The following is a 27,091-nucleotide window of genomic DNA, read 5'->3' as shown; positions in this document are numbered from 1 at the left end:
TCCACAGTCACATGCACGTGTGTTCCCAGTTTCTATGTCTTTCTCTCCCCAGGAGTGAAAGAGTGTCACTTCAATAAGGACCGGTTATTTATATGAGCCCTGATTAGCCTCTGTATTTCTAGTAAGAATAGCCTTTGCCATTCAAGCAGTTATTTTTCACATCATAACTCATATATGACTTCTGTTTTGTTGGAGCAGTGGATACCTGTCTCTTTTCCTATCTGGAAACATTCATATTTATTAACATTTTCAATATCAGCCTCGTGCTTCTGACAGTGAAAATAAAATATTACACGATTTTTATAAGGAACTACAGTTTTATGGTTATTTATAGGTTAATTATCATAAATTTATTTTGCTTATTTATTCATAAATATACAAACACAAATACATACTCCCTTTAAATGTTTTTTAAACATAAGATACCCCACCTTATATACATATGCTTTATTTAAAGAATTTTGCATGTATTACCTTTAATGACTTAAAGAATAGGTAGTCATGTTTACAGAAATAAAAAACTATCATTGTGGAATATAAGATAGCCTATTATAGAATATGCTAATGTCTTAATCTAAATATCTAAATATTATCTTAATCTAAATATAATCTAAACTGTTAGAGGCACTAGAACAAGTTTGCTGTATTTTGAGTAATGGTTTTATAAGCGAAAGGGGGGAAATAATGCTTTCATACATTATTCCTGAATTATCCAAGTATGCTCATTTTGTAGTTTGATCTCTGTTGCTGTGATAAAGCACTCTGAACAGAGGCAATTTGAGGAGGAAAGGGTTACGTGGTTTAGACTTCCAGATCACAGTCCATCGTTGAGAGAGGCTAGAGCAGGAATTAAGACAGAAACCTTGGACAAAGGCTGCTTGCTGACTTGTTCTTCTGCTTTCTCTCAGGCTTTCTTACCCTTATTTATCTCAGGGCCACCTGACTAGGTATGGTGCCACCCACAGTGGGCTGGTCCCCTTCACCTCAGTCATCAATCAAGACTCCCTCACAGATTATGCCACAGGCCAGCCTGATCTGGGCAATTCCTTGATTGAGTGGTCCTCAATTGAGATGACTTCAGATGACCCCAGACTCTGTCAGGTGGACAACTGAAGCTAACTAGGGCAGTGCTATAAGGAAATTAAAAGTTAAAAGAGTGGAAGTTAATCAACTTGATTATGATTAGCCCTTCCTAAACTTATCACTGAATTAGTACTTCCAGATTTCTGTCATGCCTTTGTATTATAGTGAATCAAAGCATTCACTGTGATGAAGTCTCATTGTGGCAGGGGCATGTGGCAGAGGAAGCCCAATCACCTAACAGCCAATATCAAGAGACCATGCTCCTACCAAACTCCTACTAAGCTCCACCTATTAGAGGGTCTACCACCATCTCATACCATAGCACCTTGGATGGGGACACAAAGCCACATCACCTGTGCCTTTGAGAAACATTTCCTGTCTACACTGCTTCCTGATGTTAACAAAATCAGTTATTTACTGGTCCATGGCCTTCTTTAAACTTCATGAAGGCAGAAGTAGTTCTTGTTCATACTGGTAAGCCCAGTAGAATGCTCAGTGCTGAATAGTTCATGGACCAGTTGCTTAATTCCATGTCCTTGGGTAATCACTATCCTTTTTGTCTGTGCATTCTTGATCTGCTAAGTACTAACAGCGACACTGTAATGATGAAACAGTCCTGTTCTTCTCTATTCCCTTTAACTTTTTAACATAAACAAAAGTCCATAGATGTGTGGATGGTTTTGTGTGTGTGTGTGTGTGCAAGAGTGTGTATGGTAAGAAATGGGGAGATGTAAGAAGTCACAGATTAAAAGAGATACATCATGACAAATATTTTTATAACTATCAATTCAATTACTTTTCTTTCTGTGTATTTTGTCTAATTTAACAAATCCTTTTGTATATTCTGAGAGCCATCCAGTATACTGATACATTATCTAATACCTGTCTAACTCATTTGGTGGTATTCTCTGTAGACCCCAAGTCCTGTAAAGCAGAAAGGAAGATCAAATATGGATTTACATCATTTATAACCCTTAAAAACCTCAGGTCGCAATTTTAGTTCATGAAAGAGACATTCTCAGTGATTAGCTGAGAGTTTTGCTGAAATATGCTTATTATAAAAGGAAAATACTTTAAACAAAGTTCTAGTCAGGTAGAGATCTTCCAAAAAGAATCTAGATTTAATGAAAATTCTTCAGGATTAACATTGAAGAAGAAATCTAGTCTAAAGTGGAGCCCACTTCCCAGGGCTCTGGTTGTGGCATTGTGCTGACTTGTGGCTGATATTTCCACACTGTGAAATGGATCTGACTCCCTGTTCCTATGTGATGGTCTTACTATAAAGTACAAGGAAAGAAAAACAGTTATAGATAAGTAAATTATCATCAAGGTAGCTCATTTTTCCAATGGGTTCATTACGTTTGAACCGTGGTCTGGAAGACTGTTTTTCTGAGATGGTGCAGTAATTACCACGAGAATAGGACTCACTTTTTACAGTCTCTGTCACCCAGTGCCTCATGCTCCTACACCTCATCCTGCCTCGAGCCATAGGATGGCTCGTCATTGCTCAGATGTCAGGCTCCCATACTGGAGGAGTGTGAGACTCAGTCTGGAGAAACAGTATTTTATCCATATTGTAAGGCTGCCTTGGAACTGCTCAGGGCTTGGTTGTTACAGAGACTGCATAGCTTTGTGTGATAGCCAGTGTGTTAGCACACAGCAGCAAACGGGTGTGAGAATTTCCTGCACACCAAAGTGGTGGGCATGAGACTAACAGAAAGCAGTAAGACTTGGAGCCTTCTTATTTGTATTTAAGATACAGCCACATGGTTTGTGATTAAAAGTGCTTCTCATATAAATAAGTTAGTGCCTTCTTGAGGCCTGCGCCAGATGGGTTATGTCCCATTCTACAGTGGCTGTTTGAGAATTTTTGTACTCGTTGATTGCTTTAAAGTGTTCAGATGACTCAGTACTTTAGGGCTTATGCATAGATAATGTGATACAGTAGATGAAAGGGTTTCATTCTCTTTGAGGTCTGATTTCCAGATTTTCCAATTAGTAACTTCCCCATTTGAAACCCTAACCCTAATCCACATTTGAGAAATAGCTTTCTGTATAGTTTAAGGGCAGAAACAACAAAGTGAACTGTGACCTTCTCTCTTCCGTTTAATTGTCTTTTCGCTTTCTATCCTTGAGGCAGTTTTCTATTGGCCAAAAAAAAAAAAAAAAAAAGAGTATGTATTTTGTACCCATTTTAAGAAACTAATTGTCTTGGAGAAGAGACGATATTAACAGGAGTTTGACAAATCGTATGTGAATTCTCCAGGCAAGGTGCGATAGATGTTAAAGAGAACGAGAGCACTTCTCCTCCAGTGGTCAGGGAAGACTTTGGACAAGAGAGTAAAATAGGTATAATCTTGCACAATAGAGCAAGGTAAAGTAAGTAACACTTACTGGACATTTCATTGGCTGAAGGTTACCGAGGTGGGGGTCCAATATGGTTTTCTGAAAGGAACCTGAACTCTGTGTGTGTATAGGTGTGTGTGTGTGTGTGTGTGTGTGTGTGTGTGTGTACACGACTGAGCATGTGTCACAAGAACTGGGGAAATGGAAGAAGTCACAGATTGCTGCTGGAATATTGATGAAACTTGTTTAGACTTCAGGAATTCAAATGTTAAGGTACAGTTTGGATAAGGGGGGGGCAGGTGGATTGACTCGAAAACAGTTTTTATGAAACAGTTAACTAGAGTCTGAGCTTGACACATTAGGGGCATGGGAGGCAGAATGCTTGCCCTCTGTGCCCACCTACATGGGAGATTTTTAAAAGGGAGGTTCTCAGGAAAAGCTGTAATGCGCCCAAGAGGAGACCCATTTATATGCTTTAAATGTAAAGACTTTCAGATTGAGCATGGAAAACGCTTCCCAGAGTTTCGGGTGATAACAAACCTGCACACAGAAACTGAAGAGCCATAGAGGCGAGGTAGGAGTGTACTGTGAGAGTAAATGAAGTACCAAGGAAGAAGATGTGTGAATACATATGACAGGAATGTCCCATTTTTTAAGAGAATATGTAATCCAAAGAGAGTGGAAACCCATTCCCAACCATGTCAAGCTCTCTAGTGTTGAAAGCTCTGTTTCATAGAGCAAGCAACGCACACAGTACCATAGAAGTGCAGGGCTTCTGCATCTATAAGTGCAAATCCTTTCAAAAAGCTTCTATTCCGACAAAGGAGAAGCATCCTTATAGCTGTCTTACTTAATTTTACACAGTTCTAGTCACACCTTTAATAGGTGTTGTTTACTTGTGTGGGCATAGAAGAATATATGCTTCACACAATATTGGTTTTGTATTCTATGCACATGCTTTTCATTTAAGTTGTTCCCTTTAAACCATATTTAAATGTGTGTCTTTTCTAGTCCATTAGACTTTAATTGCTTGTAGGTGAAGAAAAGGTCTCTCCATTGGTTTCAGACCTATTTGGGCTTATTCATGCATTGGTTTATTCATTCATTTCAGAGATTGTATTTGTTGGCGAATAGGCTTAAGAGTTCTTGGGAATGTGCTATGTTGAAGAAGATACACAGAAGTTTTAGTAGAATAATTAAGGCATTCATGGAAAATTATGGGATCCTAGGAGACAAACATTTGATCTGTTATGCGGAAGGAACCGTGGTAGATGTGGGTCTGAAATAGTTCACAGAGGAGTTGAGCCTTACATCATACATGGTAGTTGCTATGCAGACAAGGAGAAGGATAGAAAATAATGGCATTCCTGGGAGCAAAGACAGCCTGTGCATAGAAGATCATATGTGAAAGAAAAAGCGAGGCAGTTTAGTATTGCTGTAGCACTCGGTGAAGGCAGAGTGGTGAAAAATGACATTGAGGAGGATGTCACAGGAAGGGAGACATGAGCTCCATTCACCGGTCAGAGAGCAGGGAGACTCCTGCAACCCTTTACAGAGTTGTGGTTTCCAGCATTGCAATCTTCAGTGGTCATTGGGAAAATGGCTATAAAGGAGATGAGTCATTTTGGCAGCTGCTCCAGAAAGCAAACATTTGGGACCTCAATAGGAAGCACTGTAGGAACAGAGAAGCGGAGACAAAGTTAATGAAATCTAGAACTGTTTTTACCAGAACTGTTCAGGAAGGATGGGGATGGTCCGGGGTGACTAGCTACATGTCTGGTATCAGATGATGTGATCTTGGGAAATACACACTGGAAGAGAATAAATAGAGTGAGCTCTTTACCCTCAACACACTGAAGTTTCTTATATGCTGTGATATATTTCCAACTAAGCTTAATTAGTTCAGGTGAGCAGAGATATCGAGATGGAAAGAAATATGTCACCTATGATAGTTACCTTACCATATCTCCTTGTGAAAGTAAGAAAGAAGTAGATTCACACCCTGGCTGTCACTCATATTGTGTGCTAATCCTTGGCTTTATATTCTCTGTTCACCTGTTTAACTACAATATCAGTAATTTGTTATTATTGAAAAGTTCATATTCGGCTTGTTCACATTCTGCTTCTCTTGTATTTAACTTCTAGCGCCTTCTACTGCAAGAATTACAAACAGCGCGACTTCTTCAGGTACAGGGGTACCTGCGAACTCAGCTGCGGGGCCACCCCAGCCAAATGACCAAGACACGCTGGTGCAGAGAGCCGAGCACATTCCAGCAGGCAAGCGAACTCCCATGTGTGCCCACTGCAATCAAGTCATCAGGTCAGTCAGTTTTGAAGTTTTCTTCAAAAATACTTAATACCAATGTGGTTGTTTTTTAATGGTCTTTAATGTGTATAATTTTATTAGTAAAAAATTCTTGCTAAAACCCTGATAGGATTAAAGTATATAACCATATCAATTTTAATGAAAAGTAACCCCAGGCTCCCTAAAAATAAAACTAAAATATTGATTGCGTCAGTTATTCATTTCTACCAGATCTAGAAAAATAGTCATTAATATAGTAGCCCTTCAGAAAATTAACATTGTAAGGCTTGAAGGGACTCTGAGATCATTTATCTCAACCTCATTATTCTACAAATTATACAAATGAAGACTTTCATTTACTTGGAAAATGACTTGTAACACGAAAGAAAGAACTTTGAGCCCTAGAGAAGAATCCGTGATTGTAGACCTTTGTATCTCTTCACAGGCACCATAAGTATTAGAATGGGTTAGCACCTCCGTCTTTAGAGTATTTCCTTCCAAATCTATTTTATTGTCTCTTAAATTCCAAAAAGAGGGAAATGCCCAGAGATCTTTTAATCATATTGTAGCGGAGCTTATTAAATCTCAGCATTCTTATGAGTGGCCTTTAAAATGTTATGAGGTGTGTATCGAATGCTGGTGCAGACATCTCACCAGAAAGACCCTGTTGCCTCTTTGTGAGTTGCCTTGTTGGCAGTAAAAGTAGTTGCTTGAAATTATTGCTTACATTCTCTTCTTTTTAAACTGTCCTGTATTGAAACAGTTGAAACAATGGGGCCTATAAAGGCAAAGAAGCTTAAGACTGACATTTCCCCCTTTCCTGTTAGATTAATATTGTCTAGCATTATATTTCTAGGTCCCTTTTAATATGGAAGGTAGGATGCTCCAGTGATTTAAACACAAAGTACAAATAAATATTCCTCTTAACCTTTCAGTAATTGGATACCATGTCGAGAACTCAGTACATAGCTCAAGGTTAAAATAGATTCATACTTCTATTTTAAAGATGTTCACTTGTGACAATTTAAAAATGTACAAAAAACAGAAAGGAAAAGCCCCAAAGCTACCGGCTAACATAACCACTATTAATTAGTATTCTAGCTGATAGATTCTTAGGGAAAGGCAAAGAGCAGTTCTAGCAGAGGGTTTCACTCCAGCCTAGAGCTTATCATGTCCTCTAAACTGGCCTCAGACTCACGGTGATGAGGTATGATTCTACTTGTGAACCACCTTGCCCAGTCCAATTTAAACTTTTAAAACATGAACACAAAAACCAAGTCTTATAGAAAAAGAATAGATTTTTAATTGTTTTTCATGTAAATTGTAATTATATCTTCTTCATAAAAATGTGACTACTAAGAACGTTTGAACAATGACACCAGCAGACATGCTAACATAGAAGAGGGAAATTTCACAAGCTCCAACTTTAGACAAAGAATTGTAGCTAAGGCATGAAGGCTAAAAGAGGGGGAATTAGTCCTTAAGTCCTTAGAGACGAGCCCCTAATTGGTTATCCAATACCAAATGGTCAGCCCCTGAAATCATATACATATAAGCAACACTAAACAAACTGTGTGTGTGTGTGTGTGTGTGTGTGTGTGTGTGTGTGTGTGTGTGTGTATAAAGAGGTCATGAATTTGTGAGAAACTGAGGGGAACAGGACATAGGAGGGGTAAAAGGAGGGGTAAAAGGGAGGAAAGGAAAGGGAATAAACTATGTAATTAATAGTGTTTTAATTATTTTTTTTTGTAAAAAGAATTATCAAATAGCCGCAGTGGTAGTAATAATGATTCTGAAGAAAAGGGCCAGAACAGTGGAGGTCTCCAGTCTAGGGCAGCATACACTGAGCAGAAGGCATTGAGTAAATTAAGTATTAAAGAACTGGGGCATGACTCAGAGTTCAGTCAACTTCGTTTTAATTGGTTAGCCATTTTTCTGCAAGTTTCTGTAGAGTTTCTATTTCACAGAAAGAATCTATATAAAATCTAGTGTAACACTGCGTTATTCTAATTAGTAAAACAGTGATTTTAATTACTACTTGCACTTAATTAAATTTTTAGATTTAATGTTAATAAATACAAACTCTGACATGAAACATGGTTCTGCAAAGTTTCCTTACAGGGGTTACCCATACTGGCGCTAAGTGATATGGTATTCTGAATTATAACATCCTTTGTGGAAATAGAAATCGCTGTTTTTGTGTGCTGCTGTAAGCTGCTGCGTAATAAGCTAGAGTCTCAGAGCTCGTCAGTTGCTAATTGATGGCTGATTATCAACTTCAGTCCTCTCCTATAACCCAGCTTTTAGTGTCTCTTTTTAATATGGCAAAAATAGGACACTCAAGCAGAAGCGTCATGCACCATTCTTCCTAGCCTCAGTTCCAGACTTAGTGGTAGACCGAGATGCTTTGATGTACGGACATTCAGTTTTAGGAAATAAATATGTATTCAGCCAATGAGATGAATGGCCATCACTAACTGTTCCCCCATCTGCTCAATTTTACATTGTTCTGTTTGATCCAGCTCTTGGTATCATTTAAGCATTGGAGCTTCAATTACTAAGGAAGTGAACAGGGGTGGGGATTAGCTCATGTCAAGATCATGTAACAATAATTAACATAGCACATTTGCCTGGTGCTCAAGTGCTACAGCAGCTTGCATACCCTGCAGTCGGCTCAGAGGCCTTGGTCAAAGCATAAATCCAGTTCTTGCCCTCGGTGTCAGTATTACTTACCAAAGCAAGAAGGTGTTGGATCAAGTGACATTATCTGGGACACCTGTTTTTAAAATGAGCTGCAGTTGTAGGCATAATATTATACCCTGGCAAACTGGGAAGCGTAAAGTTGAGTTTATGTTGTTAGTTTTCCATTAGTTATGTTTGAGAAGAGTTAGTTGCCTTCAGAAAATGTAAAAGATCTGACATTAGCAACTGAAGTCATTGTCTTCATAAGGCATACTTACCCATACTTGATTTTTCATTTTGTTTTAGTATTTAAGTTTTTGTGTTTATTTGAATCTTGAGAAGTTTATGGGTGTTACCCCTTAACTCATACTTAAAGGCATATACTTTGACTAATTACAAATGCATAAGATATAATATTTAGAAATATAATATTTAGAAAAATTTCTGAAGCTTTCATTTTGTGATAGAGCATTTCAAATTCAAGTAGGATGGAACTAACAGTTTTTCACTCTCATGCTTGTGACTGTACCGACTGAGTACAATAGCAGCACATGTGGAAGGTGACTAATGGAGACCAGGCCAGGTTCTGTTTCCTGGTGGAGCAGCAGGCATGTGAAGGACCCAGCTTACTTCCTGAATGTAACATATTGCGTCATTAAAATCGGTTGCTATTTGTGTTGCACGGGGTTAATGGAGCTGCTCGTGTTTAGTGTCTTAACAACTTTTTGAAGGAGTCAGGAATACGTGATGCTTGGATTTTGTCCTAGGTAGAGAATGTTAGTATTGAATGGCAGTCATGTTACTGCTATTCCATCTTTCCTGCACCACAGCACCAGAACCACCTTCAAGCAACTCCTTGTTTATTCTGTAGAGAAAGGGAATTTTTGTTTTACTGAGATGTTTTGCACAGTGATTTTCAAGCACTTTCATAAGGAGAGCTTTTTGCCTACTGCACCATCCATTTCAATCTCTGAACTCTTTTCAACTCCTTCATTTATAGGTCTTTTTTATTGTCCCTTCTGGTTCAGATTTTATTTGAAAATAAAAGGTTTCCTGGCTTAATGTATCAACTGCTGAATTTAAGAAAACAATTGAAAACATTGACCAAGATTTATAGGCAAGATATAAACCAAGATTTTATTGTTCACTATACAGAAAAAAAAATGAAAAGAACGGAAGAGTCTAGCATCTATATTTGCAATACAATGTCACCATTAAGATCCTGTTTGGATGGCAGTGCTTAGTGAATTCTTAAATATTCCAGATGTTGCGCAAAGTATTTTACCTAAATGTTTGTTACCAGTTAGTGATTACATTTTCTATTGATGCTGTGTATCCCACGTGAGGGGACTGAAGCACAGAGAACTCACACGTTTGTCAAAACTGCTTAGATTGTAAATAATATTATCCAAGTTTTAGTTCATATTTATCTAACTCCATTTTCTTCGTGTCTGTAACAACCACTGTCTAGGAGAATGCCTACACACATGACAAAAGTTTAGAACTATAAAATTAGGATCAAACAAAGTTAAGCAAGGTAATAATAAAGCCAGCTGTGGGGTGATATTTTGTTTGTGCTGTAACAAACAAAGCTCTGAAGATCAGAGAAGCAGAGTAGCCAGCCACTGGGGTTCTTACCTCTACGAAATCCTCAGACCAAAATAGCCAAGAATGAGCCTGTCTCTAGGAATCCTCAGACTGAATGCCTTCAGCTCCTGTCTTTTCCCATCTTATTCGCTCTCTGGCCAGCCATATCCCTTTCTGTCTCCACCTTCCTAGTGCTGGGATTAAAGGTATGTTGACTCCCAAGTACTGGAATTAAAGGTATGAGCTACCACCACCTGAATCTGTTTCTCTTTTAGATTGGCTCAATCTCATATAGCCCAGGGTAACCTTCAATTCACAGAGATCAGTCTGCCTCTGTCTCCCAAGTACTGGGATTAAAGGTGTGTGCCACCACTACCTGGCGTCTATGACTTACTAGTGGCTAAGCTCTGCATTCTGATTTTCAGGCAGACTTTATTTGTTAGATTACAAATAAAATATCACCATATAGCTGTTTATTAAATGTTAATACTGCTCAAGAACTCTATTGGTGTTTTGTGAATTTTTAATATTTAAAGAGTTCAAATTGGCTGGTTTATAACTTTCCATCCTGAGTTATTAGAAAAAGTGAAGACTAAACAGAAGACTAAGCAGAAGAAAAGAGAAACAAGGATTGAAGCAGAAATTAATGAAGGGTTGGAGATGGCTCAGTGGTTAAGAGTACTTGTTACTCTTGCAGAGGACCTGGGTTCTATTTCTAGCAGTCATATGATAGCTCACACCGTCCATTAGTCCAGTTTGTAGGTATCTGATACCTTCTTCTAACCTCCATGGGTACCATTCATGTACTTGGTTTACATACATATATGCAGGAAAAACATTCTTACACATAAAATAAAAAGTATATTTTTTAAAAAAGAAAATAATGGAGAGAGAATTAAAACAGAAAAAAAACAGTGAAACCAAAAATTGATTCACTGAAAAATAAAAAAAAAAGCCTATTAACTTAGTAACTTTTCTTTTCAGTTCAAGATTGTTTTATGAGAAATAATAGAATTCAGAATTTTGGGAGCAACCCACGCGTGTCTACAGTTTGTGTGAGTTGGGAGGAGTGGTAGATGTGTTTTAGCTGAGTCCCTGGTGATCTGGCTCTTCTTCCAAGCTCCTTTGGAGTGGGACTACTTGCAGAATTCAGTATCTTAAGCTGAAGGGCTGAGTTGCTCACCCCCTAGAAGCTGCTGCCCTTCTTTACTTTCCTACAGAGCTCCCTGACTAGGTCAGGCCCTTCTAGGATCATATGTCCTTTTATTGCTCAGTGTTGACAAGTAAAGGAATTCTTTGAACAGATTATATAATCTAATGATAGTAGCAGTGTCTTATTTAACATCCAATGGGAGCATTTATTCCAGGTATGTGTACATGTGTACACCTTCTCTCCTCAGGTTTCTCCAGCTTGGTTAGTAATATCCCTGCTCACAGTTGCTCAGACCTCATGTGATTTGTCTGCAAATCTGTTTGGTACAGATAAATTTACCGTGTATGTGAGTGTGTGTGTGCATGTGTGTCCAGTCTGAATTATTCTCCTTGTTCACTTCTCCCTGTTCCTACTGCCATCCTAATCCAAGACAATATCATTTCTCATCCAGGGTAACAGAGTTCATTGCTAAGAAATCTTTCAGCTATGCCCTTGCCCTGTAGTCATCACCAACACAGGAGCTCTATGAATCTCTTTTTCCCAGTTCAAAACTACTTTAGTCATTAAGTAAATGAAACAAACAAAACTAATCTACATATTCAATAATTGCTTTAGTAATTATAGGTAATATATATTATTACCTTATTCAAACAAGTGGTACTCGTTTTGTTTTACAAAGCATATAAATAACTTTGTTTTTAGAACTGCCAAACTTCTTTGTATGGTGTCTATACCATTTTGCATTCCTGTTACTCTCTATGAGAGTGTCCACATAGCCTCTTCAGCACTTACTCAAACAGATCATGTCAACTCTCTGGCTTAGCATTGTGTGCAAGTGAGAATCTATGCAATGGATTCTCTGAAGGCTCTACTTAATTGGCTCTGCTCCATCCCCCTTCATTATTTCTCTCCGGAGTGGGATGAAATGGACATTAGTGAACATGGTTGTGAGAGAGAAAGAACTACATTTTATAATTGTAAGATGATGTAACAATTACATAAACATATTCAGCCATCAGTAGATCCATCTGTACTATCTGGGCTTTGCACGATTCTAACTTTGTAATTTGTTATCTACATGATCTTGGGAAAGTTGGCAAATTCTAATCTTTTCTTCCTCGGTGTAATGGATTCATTTCTGTTGCTGAGGCTGCCTGTGGATTAAATAAGAGGGGACGCAAGCAGTCAGCGCTGATATGTTAAATAATCCAGATTGCTAGGTTGTGCTCCTTGAGATACCAGTTTCTTTTCCCTTTCTATTTGTAAGTTTTTGTTTTTCTCTGCTTCTTTCCTTCTTTAGGAGGTGGGAGCAAAAGACAAGCAGAACTAAAAAGTTGTTTGCAGTAGCCATTCCTTTCAGCCATTCAGATGCCTTGACTCTTCCCTTCCTTTCTTTTGTCAGCCAACACGTCTTTAGTAAGGGCTGAGGGTGGAGTACTGTAAGGGGAGATGAATATTTAATTCCACCTTGCAGTTATCCAAGCTTGTCATTCCAGTTCACAGGTGGAAACCTAAACCCATCTGGAGAAAGAACTTCTTTAGTGCTAATCCGCTGTTAATGAATTTGTTAAATTAGTGTTTGCTGACACACAGAAGGAAGTATTTCCTTCTACATAAGCGGGCTTGCTGTTTAATCTACACATAACCCCATGGGTACTGGGGGAAGCTGTCTTTCACTGGAGCAAGGAGGATCTAGTTAGGCTGGCTTTTTCCCTCTTGTTCTGGTTTAGAGGAAGGAGCTCTGATAAAAGCAAGACCCACTGTCTCCTCATATTTTAAAGATACAGAGTCATGTCCTCTCCTGTTGAGTATTTTCTTTACTGCTCATGTTTGAAAAAAAAACAATGAGATATTTCAAAGTTCTTCTTTTAATAGACTAGACTATATTTTTGATTGTTAAGCTTCGTGCCAAAAAGGTATTTTTTAATAACTTTTAAAGAATATATGTGACAGCCAGGCGGTGGTGGCAGTGGCACACACCTTTAATCTCAGTACTTGGGAGGCAGAGGCAGGTGGATCTCTGTGAGTTCAAGGACAGCCTGGTCTACAAGAGCTAGTCCAGGACAGGCCCCAAAGCTACAGAAAAACCTTGTCTCGAAAAACCCATATATTATATGCAGTGTGGTAAGGAAGAGATGGTTTAATGAATAAAAGCACTGGTGCAAAACCATGATGACCTGAGTTCAGATCCCTAACCACAGAAAAGCACGGGATCCCCAGGGCAAGCTAACCTGCTAGACTAGCTGGGATTGGCATGCTCAGAATTCAGCAAGAGATCCTACTTCAATGGGCAGTGAGAATAGTGCTCAAAAAAGAAAGCTGATGCCAGGTTTATGCTTCTGAACACAAATGCATGCATATGTATAAGTATGCATATACTGCACATAGCTGCATCAAAACACATGAGAACACTCAGGCACAAGCACCAAAAAGGAATATATGAAATGTTAGCCTTCTGAACTGCAAAGGGGTACAGGAGTGAAATCATGGGTAGGGCCATTCAGAATGAAAGAAGTGTTTAGATAGACACTATTATCATAAGGACCCACAGAGTTACCTGGAATTATGCTACCCATTTGATTTCTGTTTGGTTTGGTTTGGTTTTTTGCAATCTACTGCTTAATGTGATTAAAAAATAAAATGATTACTCAAGGAAGTCCAAACTGCTTGTTGCAGAAATCTGGTAGGAAATTTTTCACAGAGCTCATGTGAACCTAACCCTGTGTGCTCTAAGAGGACCCTCTCATTAGCTCCCAGAAGAACAGGGATGAACATCATGAGGCTGCTTCCTATAGCAATGGTTTATATGGGCTAATGTATCACACCAAACATTGCTCATAAAAGAATGATTCTCAAGAGGGCTAGGTCTGGTCAAGTGCTGTGATTCATAGATCCAATTCTCTTGGGTTCTGATTTGATGATAACACATACTTCAGAAAATCTAGGAAACAGATTGTATGCTCCTTACCCAGTTATTAGATGTCTGTGTCCCATCTGCCCCCCAGGGAAGCCTCCTCAGCTATTTGGGGTTAGTAGATGTGCTCCAGTGTCAAAGTTTTCATTTTAACCCAAGCCCACATCAGTATTTACATTTCTGAAGAATGCAGAGTCTGAGGTTGAACTGACTTCTTTTAAAAACCGAGTAACCAATAAGGATCCAGGCTTTAAGGCCATTGAGTCTGTGATGAGGTGAAGATGTTTCCTAATGAAAAACTCAGGCTAACATTTTTAAAATGCTTACATGTGTTTTAATATCCATACAGAATGTGACATAAACCCCAAAGTCCTACTGCACCCTACATTATAGTCACAATAAGTTTATCCTGGAAGTTTCTTTGACCTACACAGTCCAGATACCTAGCTGTTGGGAAAGCTTAGAGCACTTAGAAAATTTTGTTCACCTTTGAGACTGTGACTTCTTGATTGAGTTTATGGAATGACAGTATTTATAAAGCAGTCACAAACGGAGGGATAGCTGACTGGAGGTAACATATTTGTTCACAGTAGATGACACACAGCTATTTCTTTTCTTTTAGAAATAATGAACAGATGCCTTCCTTACTAGTCATGCAAAACCATAGTACCTGAAGTACTCCCCTGGTCACTCTGAAATTTTAATAATAGTAAACTATTCAACTGTTTAATAGTAGTATTAAACTGTGTAATAATAGTAAATACTTCAACTGTTGCCAGCCCGTGTACAAAAGAGTATCACATTCCTAATAATCAGGGTAAGAAAAAATTAAACTAGAGAACACTTTCTTATGTTTCACAGAAAAAATTAGTTCAATTTGCATCAATACTGCCTGACTCTTGTAGAACTGAGGGCTGGATCTGAGTTAACACTAGTGATTTTGAGAAGAAAATTAGTATGTGGATTTGGATATGTTGGTACCAGACTTGGTGATGGGGAGCAATCACCAATTACCGAATAGGTTTTTTTTTATTGGGTTGCATATGTGCGTGTGTGTGTGTATGTGCGTATGAGTATGTGGGTGCATGTACTCATGTATGGGTATGCAGAAGCCAGAGAAAGACACTGGATGTGCTCTGCCATGCTCTGAGACAAAGTCTCTCTCACTGAACCAGAAGTTCACCTTCCCGACAAGGACAGGCAGCCATGCAGCGCTCAGATTCCTCCTGTTCCCCATCCCAAATCCGTAGTTACATGCTCATGAAGCCATACCCTATGAGATAGCGATTAAATGCAGATTTGTGTTTTCACAGGGTAAAAGCTGCCTTGCATGATGTTCATTGCCATGGCATCCTGTTAGTACTCTGCCTAGACGTCCAGTGTTCCATGCTTGCTAACTTGAAATTGCCTGTGGTTGACCTGTGATGCCGGTTGACAGTAGTGAGATAGAAAGCAGAGTCTCAGTGGACTAGAGTAATACACTGGGAAGTAGAAGCATCAGCCCTTAGCTTTGTAATGTTATGATGTTTGGCATATCTTTCGAATACTCTTTCTCCATCTGTTGAACTGAGTTCATAATAATGTCCTGGTCTATCTCACAAGAATGTTGTATGAACAAATTAAATAAGTGTAAAAGTGCCTTGGAGGTAAAGCCATTCCATGAATAAAAGTTAGTGTGATGTAGCTACCAAAAAGTGTGTTACAGAGGCTAGTCTGCTTCATCTCCGAAGGCTTCTAACCAGATAAGGCTTCATAATGGCTTCCTGTTAGGGAACCAGGCACATCTTACCCATTTATGACTATAGTATTTAAGGGGACAGATCTCTATATAAATGTTTGTTACCTTGGTAAAAATACGCATTAAAATCAGTCTTAACTGACCATGGTGTAGTTCATATCTATAATCCTAAGTGCTTGGAAGGCTGAGTCAGGAGGATCATGAATTTGAAGCAACCAGGGCTACCTCTTCAGTTTTAGGCCAGTTTAGGCTACAAAGTAAGATCTTGTCCCTCCCCCACTCCCAATTCTGTCATATTTAGAGAAGGGGAAAGAGGGATTGGTATTTTGAGGGTAGATCTCATATTGAATGCTCTTAATGCAAATAAAATTTTAATTAGTCATATTTGAATGAGATAAAAGCTTTCCAACTAGCTTCAAACAACTGATAAGGTACAACTCAGATTCTGTGATTAATTTAGAAGCTGAATTTGAAACATTACTAAAGTTGAGAAATACGCAAATGACATCATATATAGGGAAGTAAGGCTGAAGCCTCTCGGGAAATCATTATTCTTAAGGATAAACATCTCCAAGTTGAGATTTATTTTTTCAGTTTTGCTCCTGTCTTAAACATGTATTGTTTTGATGTTGCTTTTCATTCTCAGTCATAATGGTGTATACAAAATGTCTCACTGTAACGCAATCAGAGGTGCCTCAAATCCCAAGCAAATGGGAAAGAGAAGGAGATAACTTCACTAGGAGGATCTGCCGAGCACTCTTGTTTCTCTTCCCCTTTGTCATCACTCAGTCTCTGTGCAGGTTGCCAGTTCCACCATGCCGGTGCTGAAGAAGGAAATCAAGCAGTTAACTAGACATATGTAAGAAGAGATTCTCCCCAAGCCACCATCAAAAGCTTTCACCTTTGGGTTAAGTTGATCTCTTTCCTTTGGCAGGGGTCCTTTCCTTGTGGCTCTGGGGAAGTCTTGGCACCCAGAAGAATTTAACTGTGCTCACTGCAAAAACACGATGGCCTATATTGGGTTTGTTGAGGAGAAGGGAGCACTGTATTGCGAGCTATGTTACGAAAAGTTCTTTGCTCCTGAATGTGGCCGGTGCCAGAAGAAGATCCTTGGGGTAAGTGCTTGAAAATTCTCTGTTTTGGTGTATACTAAAGCTATGCCAATTCTTATAATAAATCTTTTCATTATTTTTACTTTTTATTTTTTTCTTGTTTTATCAACCCTCTGCTTTCTTTAGTTGTGTTTATTATAAAACAAAACTAAATGGAGCTCTAAGGAAGTATATCAGACTCCTGGGGTTAGTTGTCTTTGGTTTTCCCTTACTGAGGGCTGGCTTGTCTGGTGAAAGTCTAGCCACTATGGGAAAAATAATTTACTGTGGGTGTGCTACCTCAGCAGGACCCTGTTAGCTGAGGAATGAAGAGGTCGTCCAGGACCACACACAGGAGCTTGCAGGACTGACACCTTCGCTGGTGTAAATTAAATTCCATAGCTTTTATAAGAGCAGCCTTTCCCTACTTGTCAGAGTTCAAGCATAGGACACTGATCTCATAAAATATATAAAATTTGTAAAATATGAAGCTTATAATATTTTTATTTGAATCACTATAATGTTTAAAACTGTGACTTCAGTTATAGAACTGTACATATGATAGGAAAAACATTTCATGCTATACTTTTTGGCAAAAGAAAGAAATAATGATGAATAGATGCACTTCATGTCATATAACATCCAATTTCAATGACATTGAAGAGTCAGGTGTCTACTATAGGTGACCAGTAGTGTGTGTGGGGGTTGATTTTAGAAAAAAACAGTGTTCATGGCTTTAACATATACAAGTTGAAATGGCTTTGCTGAATTCTACCTACTACTCTTAATCTCAAAATGCAATAATGAAACTATAGAAAAATTTGAATTATGGAGAACATGCTTAAGTAGCTTTAAAAATAGTTACAGTTATAAATATGCCACCTGACCAATTTCTATGCTATTAATTTGTACAATGTGTTGGTAATAAAGGATATAATGGCTAGCCTGTTCCTCCTAAGTGCTGACAGATAGTCAGTTAGTAAGCTGTTTATTAAACGTACTATTTAGTGAATAAACATATTCTGTGGATTAGAGCATAATTAATAAAATCAAGAATTGTAAAAGCCATTAGACTATAGGAAGTGAAAGAAAGAATTTCCATGTTATTAAATATTCTTCAGAAATTATTTTTCAGTTGCTTTCCATCTTCTCAATCAAATTGTTGAAATAATTCTTGAAAAACTAACAACCCAAACCTTTTAATGATTAAAATCTCTTCCTAGCCTTCTGTCTTGGAGTATTTAGCCAGGAGGACATTGTGGGCTAGGATCCTTGCTTTTATGGTTCACACTTTACTCGATGGAGTAAGTGCACAGTGCAGCCACAGCTGATTCCGAAAAGCTAAACACTCAATGAGCTGATTGGATTATACTGATTACATTATTGCTTCCATAATGCACTGGAGTTTAGGTTTGTTTTAGTTTTTAAATGCTTTCCCTTCCTTCATGACATTTTCAAGATAATGCCACGAAAGTTTTTCAGGTTAATGCATCCTGACACCCTTTGAAAGAAAGCAGAATGTGTTGTAGCCAGCATTTATGTGATCCTTCCCTTAGTCACTGCATGTGAAGGCTTAGTAATAGGGATTATTTTGTATTTATGGAAAGCATACATATTGAATAGCTTTCGGTGATGTGTGAATCTGTCACAACGTTTCTCATTTCTTTGATGAAAAGTTCAAGACAAAGATGACATACTATGTCTACGTTAAGCTAGCGTGGTACAACAGTAAGTGTAGGTATTGGTGTGTTTATTGTCATCTTTTTGAAAAATCCATCTGCCTTTCTATAACAGGAAGTCATCAATGCTTTGAAACAAACCTGGCACGTGTCCTGTTTTGTGTGTGTGGCCTGTGGAAAACCCATTCGAAACAATGTTTTCCACTTGGAAGATGGAGAGCCATACTGTGAGACCGGTGAGATAATAAACCTTTAGTGCCTTAATTAAGTATAAAGCTAAATCATTTATTTTTCTGTAAAACTGAAAGAGAAGTGTAGGCCAATGAAGTTTCCTTATTATTTTAGAGGCATTGCACATTACATATGACTCAATATATAGCAAAACAAAATAATAAAAACTGTTCATGACTTTGTCAACATAAGCATTTCCAACTTCATCAATAACATCATGAACATTAAGAAGATTAACATTACTTAGTAGGAAAAATATTTTCAAATCTCCAATCATTATAGATATAAATTCCACCCAAAATGTAGCTTAAAGCCACTTGTTGTGATAATGAATACATCGTGGTTATAAATAGACATGAGAAATGTTTAACATTTAAATGTCATTGCTTTGCTTTTTAAAGCCACAACCTTGAATTAAAAAAAAAAAAGTGAAGCCATTTGCTACCTTTTCTGAATAGGAAAGTAATCGTGGCTTAGACTGCTCTCCAGTAAAGATGTTCTTAATGATTTAGGTTCTACCTGAACACCCCAGCACTTCATTTCCCTTTGCCACATTTGCAAGTGGCATTTACTCCTTATTCAGATATTGCATATTTCAAAATATAAAGCATGCTTTCCTTTATTTTGCCTCTACTAACTACCATTAACTGAATTCCCACTGTTGAGTTTTAATCTTATTTTAGATTGAAATTCAAAGTGTGGTCCTAGAAGAAGGGATTATTGCCCAGTGGTAAAGTTAAAGAGACCATCAGCCTTTGTCTGCAGCTGGTTCAGCATCACTTACCTCTTTGCTCAGTACTCTGGTTTTCACGGTCCCTTAGCCCCTTAGTTAGGAAGGGTTTGGCTCTGTTCCAGATTGCTCACCAGGAAGCCCCAGAACCTCCAATAAAATACCCCATGTGTTGTTAGCAGTATAAGTTGACTGTAAAGTTCCTACCATCTTCAGAGTATCTCATGTTCTACAGCTTATTTTTTCTGAAGAGAGACTTGGGATTTGTTTAGTTGATTGGCTGGTTTGTGAATTTTTTAGCAGCTTTGTAAGACATTATGACTAACTGAAAAACATAAACTTCTATCTAGGCTATGGTGCTTAATGTCTTCTAAGAAATCACGACATAAAACGAATGCATTGCTAGCAGAGAGGAATCATGGTCTAAATTTTATTATTTTCCCTTAATCTTCAACTAGTTCTTAGTAGTGTTCCCATCTCAGGAGATGGCTGCATTGGCCACTGTCCAAACACCGAGGATTCCCCTCTCTGTTCTTCCAAAACAGAATCTAACAAGTAATTCTGGCAGTTCCACATCCAGTGGATGTTAGATAAGCGTCTCCTTCCCTCTCCAGTGTGCCCAGCTTGCTCTCACTCTTTGTCTGGACTTCCCAAAAGCAGCTGCAGAGTAATTGGTGCAATGTCAACAATAGCAGATTGTGCTAGTATCCTGTAAATGTCATCCACTAGAATGAGAACCGTCCTCCTTGCTGCTTTGCCAGATTTATCTTCTGCCTCTTTACATTTAACTAGATTTAACCCATTTCTTATCCCTTTATTATTTCTGAACATGACTAAGATTTTATTTCTGGCTCCTCCAGGGCCTTCATACTTAACAGTTTCTTCTAACTAGACTATTTTCAGTGTGATTCCTCCTTGTTCTTCGAGTCATCTCATCATGACTGTTGTTATGTAGCAGAGAAGGCTCTCCTCACTCTCCTATAATGTAGTATGTACTTGTGTCCCTACCTGTTCTGTCTCATAGCTCTGAGTTTTGCTTCATTGTACTTATCACAGTCTTAACCAAAGCCTCATGTAACAAGCATCCACGCCTGTCCTTTTTACTTCTCTGCCTCTGTGGTGCCTGGAGCCCTGCCTCGTGGAGTCTATGGAGGTGTGTTCCATATGTGGCGCTAAAGAATATTTGTCTCAAGCTGCATGTTATATGATCCCTCCCCTCCAGTGTCAGCTGGATTGACATTAGTAAAGGCCGAAAGTTGGCTCATAGGTCAACAGAGTAGTGAAGTTGAATATACGAGAATAACAATGTGACAGCACTCCTATTTATTACATACTAGAAAAGGGACAAGGCCACTTTCATCAGAAGGGAATCCTGCTAGTATTTTAGAACTAATCCGTCAAGTTATTCGTGTTGTCTGACTAAAGATTTCCAGTATGGAGTCATAAAACTGGAAGGAAGATATAACGAAAGAAAGTGTGGCTGGTTTTATTGACATAGTCCAGCTAGGAATTCATTTGTGAAAGTGTCCTGAAACCTGTATTTGAATGTTAACCAGAAAGATTTGCCACGCTTGCTCTCAGTTTATCTTAACTAGGCTCATTGTTAAATGATTGAGAGTCCTCTTACCGTTCCTCGACACGTCCAAGTGTACTGAGAACTGCACAGAACAGCGGTCTCCTGTGCATACATCTGGACATTTAAAAAGAGAGACAAGGAACACAGGATGTATAATAAAAAACCAAATTTCATAGTAGTGCTTGCCATGCTGGACATACATCCCAAGCAAGGCAGTGGTTCCTCTGCAGAAACTGTCCTGTTTCCCATCCAGGCCAGTGAGGTCCCCACCAAGCTGCCCCACCCCCCGTGGGTATTGTATTTCTCAGTTCCACCTCATTCTTAGCCTTTGTATCTCATTTAACTCCCATTTTACCACTGTTTTCTGTGACCTGCCGTTCCAAAGCTTCACCGTGTACAAATTACATCTCTCTCCTAACCTGATGCAGATTACTATGCTCTTTTTGGAACTATATGCCGTGGATGCGAATTCCCCATAGAAGCTGGCGACATGTTCCTTGAAGCTCTGGGCTACACCTGGCATGATACTTGCTTTGTATGCTCGGTAAGTCAACTACTGTCCTGGTCAAAGTTTAGTGCTCGAGAAGTAACAGCACTTGGGTCTTTCCTTTCCTCAAAAGAAATGAATACTGTTTTTTGATGTTCTTAAAAGTTGGATTTGACATTATTTGGCATATAATAAGATCTTACCCCAAAGAAAATAGGACTTTTAATGTATTCTTATCTCTAAGAAGAAGATTTTTGCCTTTTTTAAATATGAGTTCTTTTCTTAAATTCCTTTATTAAGCAGTTTAAATTATTTTTGACACATTGGGTATTTTTTTTAAGATGTATTTATTTATTATGTATACAATGTTCTATATGTATGTATGCTTGCTGGCCAGAAGAGGGCACCAGATCTCACTACAGATGGCTGTGAGCCACCATGTGGTTGCTGGGAATTGAACTCAGGATCTCTGAAAGAGCAGTCAGTGCTCTTAACCTCTGAGCCATCTCTCCAGCCCTGGGTATTTCTTAAATAGAAAACAAATTCTAAAAAACCAGATAACCAGCAAGATGTCTCAATTTTTTTTCCTGACTGAGAAATAGCACATGAATTTTCTTTTTTTTTTGAAATGGTAATGAACATGCAAAAGAATTTTACGTATTTCACTTGCTACTTTAATGAACTTGGTTTTGATTTTATTTGTTTTGGTGTTTGTATGTGTATGTGTGTGTTCATGTGTTTACATTATTACAGAGACTGAAGGACGGCCTCAAGTGTCACCTTCAGAACCCTGGCCCCTCCTTTGAGACAGGGTTTCTCATGGGCCTAGAACCTACCAATTGGGCTAAATGGGCTGCCCAGATAGCCCCAGGGGGACCTTTTTTCTTCACTTTTCCAGCCTTGGAATTACAAGCATGCATGTAGCATGACACCCATCATTTGTACATGGTTTTTGGGGCTCAAACTCAAGTGCTTTGTTGACGGAGCTATCCTTAACAGCTCCTTGTGGAGACTGGAGACTTTGTCTCACTGTGTGGCTCCGGCGGACCGGGAACTCCCTATGTCAGTGATGAGGCTGACCTTAAATTCATAGCGATCCGCCTGCCTCTGCCTCCTGAGTTCTGTGACTAAAGGTGTGCATCACTATACCTGGCCTTCTGAGTTTTATTTTTAATGATTCAGACAGATCAAAAGATTAACAATGACCCTAAGATAAGTTTGATCATTTATAAAGCTCATATTCAGCATTGATGCTACATTCTAGTATTTGGTATCTGTTACTGCTGTTAGATGTAATATATCTAACAGTGTTTGATACCCATTCTATAAAAGAATAGATAATAGTGAAATCAAATGATTTCTCCAAACGTTTTCTTTGAACACTCCTTGTTTTTACTTCATTCATCGTTTAGACTTCATAAAGCTTATAAAAAGCAACTTTCCATATTTGCCTTCTCATGAACGTCGTCATTTGTGAGATAGCAGAAACGACATGAAGGGAAAAGTGGGGGTGGCCTGACCACAAAACCACCGAGCAGGAAGATACTGCCCAAGGTGTTCACTATAGAGTCAAGTTAAATCAGTTCTTTCACAAAGAATAGCTTTATCCAGAAAGTAAATGAAAGTCAGCCTATTGAGACTGGAAAGATGGCTAAGTGATTAAGAACTCTTGCTGCTCTTGCAGAGGCCCCGAGTTTGGGTCCCAACACTCATATCAGTCAATCCCCAACCGGGGCTCTCACTGCCTCTCATTTCCCACGGCACCTCCACTCTCATACACACCATACTCAGACTTGTACACATAATAAAATAATCAAGTAAAAGATAAAAATAATCTATGGCCAGTATATAAGAGAACAGACTGACACTGGATTTGGTCATGCTTGACAAAGCTGTTGAGCTGTTTCTTTTTTAATTCGTTAATTTTTTATAAGAGGAAACATTTAAAAGATTGATTAGAATTTGTATACTTAGTGTGACTCTTTGATGTATTAAAGTTTTCATTAGGACTAAATGCTTCCCTCTCGGTAAAGAAGAGCAATCATCAGTGTTTTGAATAAACCAGACTATGTTCCAGAAAGGAAAAAAAAAATCACACTGCTTTTCCAAGATGACATAAAATGTCATAGTAATCATGACGTGTCAGGGTGTCTGACACTACTATCCACAGAGCTTGTAATCTTACTCACTGGGGACAGTCATTTCCCTTTGGGAGATTTGGTTTAAATAATGATATTCTTTTAAGTAACTCTTCTTTTTTGCAGGTGTGTTGTGAAAGTTTGGAAGGTCAGACATTTTTCTCCAAGAAGGACAAGCCTCTTTGCAAAAAACATGCTCATTCTGTGAATATTTGAAAATCAACAGTTCCAGAAAAGAGAAGAAATTTGAAGAAGAGGGGGGAAAATTAAAATTATCATCTAATTTTTAGTTTTAATATTTATATGGAGTTATAAAATAATAATAATTCTGAATGGATAAACTCCAACATTAAAACCCCAGTCTGTGAGAAAATGTTTGGCTTCAGAAAGTCACAGACAGTTTGGGGTTTATTTTGACTAGCCTGTATTTTCTGCCCATGAAGTAGCCTTTATAAAAATCAATTTCCTGACTACCAAACTCTTCTTAGAATAAATTAGCAAAGGATTACATTTTAGAATTAAAAACTCTAGCCTCTATGCTGAAGTGATACTTTCTTTCCTTGTAACTATGAGAATCCACAGAGGGCAATGTAAGTGCCTTAGACTTTATTAATAAGAGTAATTGTTTAATAAACTCATTTTATCTTTAAAATAGTAAGTAGGAGTTTAAATAAACTTTATGAGTAGGACCATGCTGTCTTTTTTTTTTTAGTCTGTGTACATGCTTTGGTCTTGTCATTGGTCCTCTTAGTAAGACAGCCCAAGGAAGTTTTTGATCATAGTTTGTTATGCAATAAGAGATGCTGTGGTCTCCTGTGTTCTTCCCAAGGCTACCATGTTGCTTACAGGTCACAGATGCTGATGTATTCAGATGGGGTAGTTTGTTTGCACTGTGTGTAGCTCATCACCTGGGCTAGGCTGCAGTGTTTCTCATCTCTTATGCTGACGTGAAGATAATTCAGTAGTGCTAGACTAATAGTTTTCGCTCTCTCTTTAAAGAGAGTAGGTAGAAGATAAAGGAGCTAGAAATTGGGAAAATAAAGCAATTGAGAAGTAAAAAAGAAGCGCTTGCCCCTTTCAGATAATGAACTGATTAGTGTTTACAGTTGTGTCACTGACTGAATGACCATCTGGAAACTCTTTGCCCGGTAATTTTTTTCGATTGAGGATTAGGATAAGATCCAAGTTAATGTTGTTACCGTTTTTGTTGTTGTTGTTGTTTGCTTATTTGGGGTTGTTCTGGGATTTTGTTTGTTTGTCTGGGATTTTTTCCTACCAGTAGGAAGTAAATCCCCTCTCATTGTGTGATCATGGAGTTAGGCAACTTTTATTCTCTGACATTTGGAAGTACAGGGAACCATGATCCATTGCTCTCATTGTCCTGTCATGTGTTCTCCTTGATTGGGCAGAGCATTGTAGTCAGGAAAGTAGCGTGGCTCACTGCCCAGTGAGAAAACAAATTATGGCATTTGATATTTTTGTCTTTGTTTCTACAATGAATGAAAGCCCATGATCCTGCTGAGTTGTAACTAAATCTGTTGGGAGCATGGAGCTTTCAAAATTCAGATAGGGCACCCAGTTCTTGCTGCCCCATCTTTAAAGAGCACCTGTGCGTGTGTGTGCTTGTGTGTGGAGGAGGAGGCCATAGGCTACAGTATTTGTTTAACCACCCCCCATAACTTTCAAGGTATCTGTCCTGAAAGCTGCTAATTTGTGGTCTAATAAATTTATATTATATGCAGATAATAACGAACTGGTGGATAAATGAACAGGAAGGGTGGCACACGTTGTAAACCAGAAGTGTCTCCAGTAGCAGCCCAGCTGACCTCCTCACCTGTGCTTGTAGGAGTCAGTGCTGGAACATAGTGCTCACATTAGATCGTGTTGCTGCTCCAGTGACCGATAGCAGACTCGCTGGCTCAGGTGCATTATTTCTCATCTGAATGTCAGGCTTTGGCATTACACTACAAAAGAATGGGGTTTTTGTCTTTTAGATGCTATGCCATGATAATATTTCACAACTCTTTGGCAGTTGCATATTCAAATAATTTTCTTTGACTTGGATTTATTATAAAGTTGCCTTTCCTTAAGGTTTTCACTTCTATTAAACCTTTATTTCTCTGTTACTTGTGAAATATAATACTGCATTTTATAATGCCGTATTTCTCTGAATTTACTCTCTGACATGGTAGTGTGGTTCGCTAGTTTGGCCTTGTGTCTTTATTCTTTGCCTATCGTGTTGTAGGGCAACTTTTGTTTCGGTTCCTAAAACAGTGGCTCCTGGGAGATGAGTTCTCACCATAACCAGAAGAGTCTTCTGCAGTGAGATCGGCATGCCTTGTGTACCAGCATAGATTCTTTAGTACCTGGCAGAGCACTTGACTCTTCTGGCAGGCTCCCTGAGTATCTCGTATAAATCTTCTGTGTCAGTAGCATTTTTTCATTATTACATTTTCAACGCAGAACATTGAGTTTTTCTTGTGCTAAATGTTTATTTCAAAGGTTTGCTTGATAAGCTCCAGATGAAAACAATAGTGTATAATTCTTAATGTCCCTTCTTCGATTTCTCATTTTTGAGACTTCGAGGGGCCCGGATTGATACTGTTTCTCGAATTGTTCTGGACGGCTGTGGCCTATTGAAATAGGAACCTCTGCTTATGTTCATAGCCACTCCGTATTTCCTGTTAGTAGGGTTACCTTCTCCATGTAAAACTAAAGCCAAGTTATTTGGCCACAGTATTAAAAGTGATCATTTATCTTTCAAATATTGATATAAAACCGTATTTAAAATTCTCTACAACAAAATGTACTCTTTTCAAGGAATCGTAGATACTTAATGTGTAATTTGCCATACCTGTCAATCATTGTCTTTTGTTTCCTTGCATTTTTAACTTTGTATGTAGTTACTCTTTGCTTTTGGATATGTTTTCTAATTTTGATTTTCTAAAATCACATGAGAAATCTAATCTGTATAGTGATACCTTCATGAGCACATACTCAATAAACACCTGCAATGATGGTGACACACACGCCTGCTTTTTCTCTCTGGGTGGTATGTGATTTAATTTAAGTGAACATGGGGAGATGTCACGTTCCTTCCTTACAGGACCAGAGAAGATGGAATAGCCCCGCGAAGAGCCTCTGTCATGGTATTGGCCAATCCCAGTGATCCAGAAACAGGTCATCAGAAAATACTGCATTTATTGTATTATCCACCTTTTGTGCTTTGCATGTATAATGTATAGAAGACATGTTTATAAGTTAGTAGATAAGCTGTCTTTAAATATGTTTGTTGCTGAAATGACTCATTGGAATGACCTAGTATCATGCCTTGTTATGTCATGGATCGTA

General features: G+C 38.4%; 1 protein-coding gene across 6 annotated transcripts in view; it reads left to right on the top strand.

The window, feature by feature from the left end:
- The window catches only part of Pdlim5 (PDZ and LIM domain 5), a 163,838-nt gene extending 137,075 nt beyond the window's left edge, over positions 1 to 26,763 (top strand). For all 6 annotated transcript variants that reach the window (XM_013350037.2, XM_026784095.1, XM_005357365.3 and 3 more), the window contains 5 exons: positions 5,575 to 5,749; positions 16,743 to 16,923; positions 18,694 to 18,814; positions 21,544 to 21,659; positions 23,867 to 26,763. In XM_013350037.2, the coding sequence (XP_013205491.1) occupies positions 5,575 to 5,749; positions 16,743 to 16,923; positions 18,694 to 18,814; positions 21,544 to 21,659; positions 23,867 to 23,956 (683 nt within the window). In that variant the 3' untranslated portion in view covers positions 23,957 to 26,763. The remainder of the gene's footprint in view (positions 1 to 5,574; positions 5,750 to 16,742; positions 16,924 to 18,693; positions 18,815 to 21,543; positions 21,660 to 23,866) is intronic.
- Positions 26,764 to 27,091: the final 328 nt, after the last annotated feature.

This window comes from Microtus ochrogaster, chromosome 21 (assembly GCF_000317375.1).
Source record: "Microtus ochrogaster isolate Prairie Vole_2 chromosome 21, MicOch1.0, whole genome shotgun sequence".
NCBI lineage: Eukaryota > Metazoa > Chordata > Mammalia > Rodentia > Cricetidae > Microtus > Microtus ochrogaster.
Note: the sequence above shows the minus strand (reverse complement) of the source record. Positions and strands in the feature narration are given on the sequence as shown.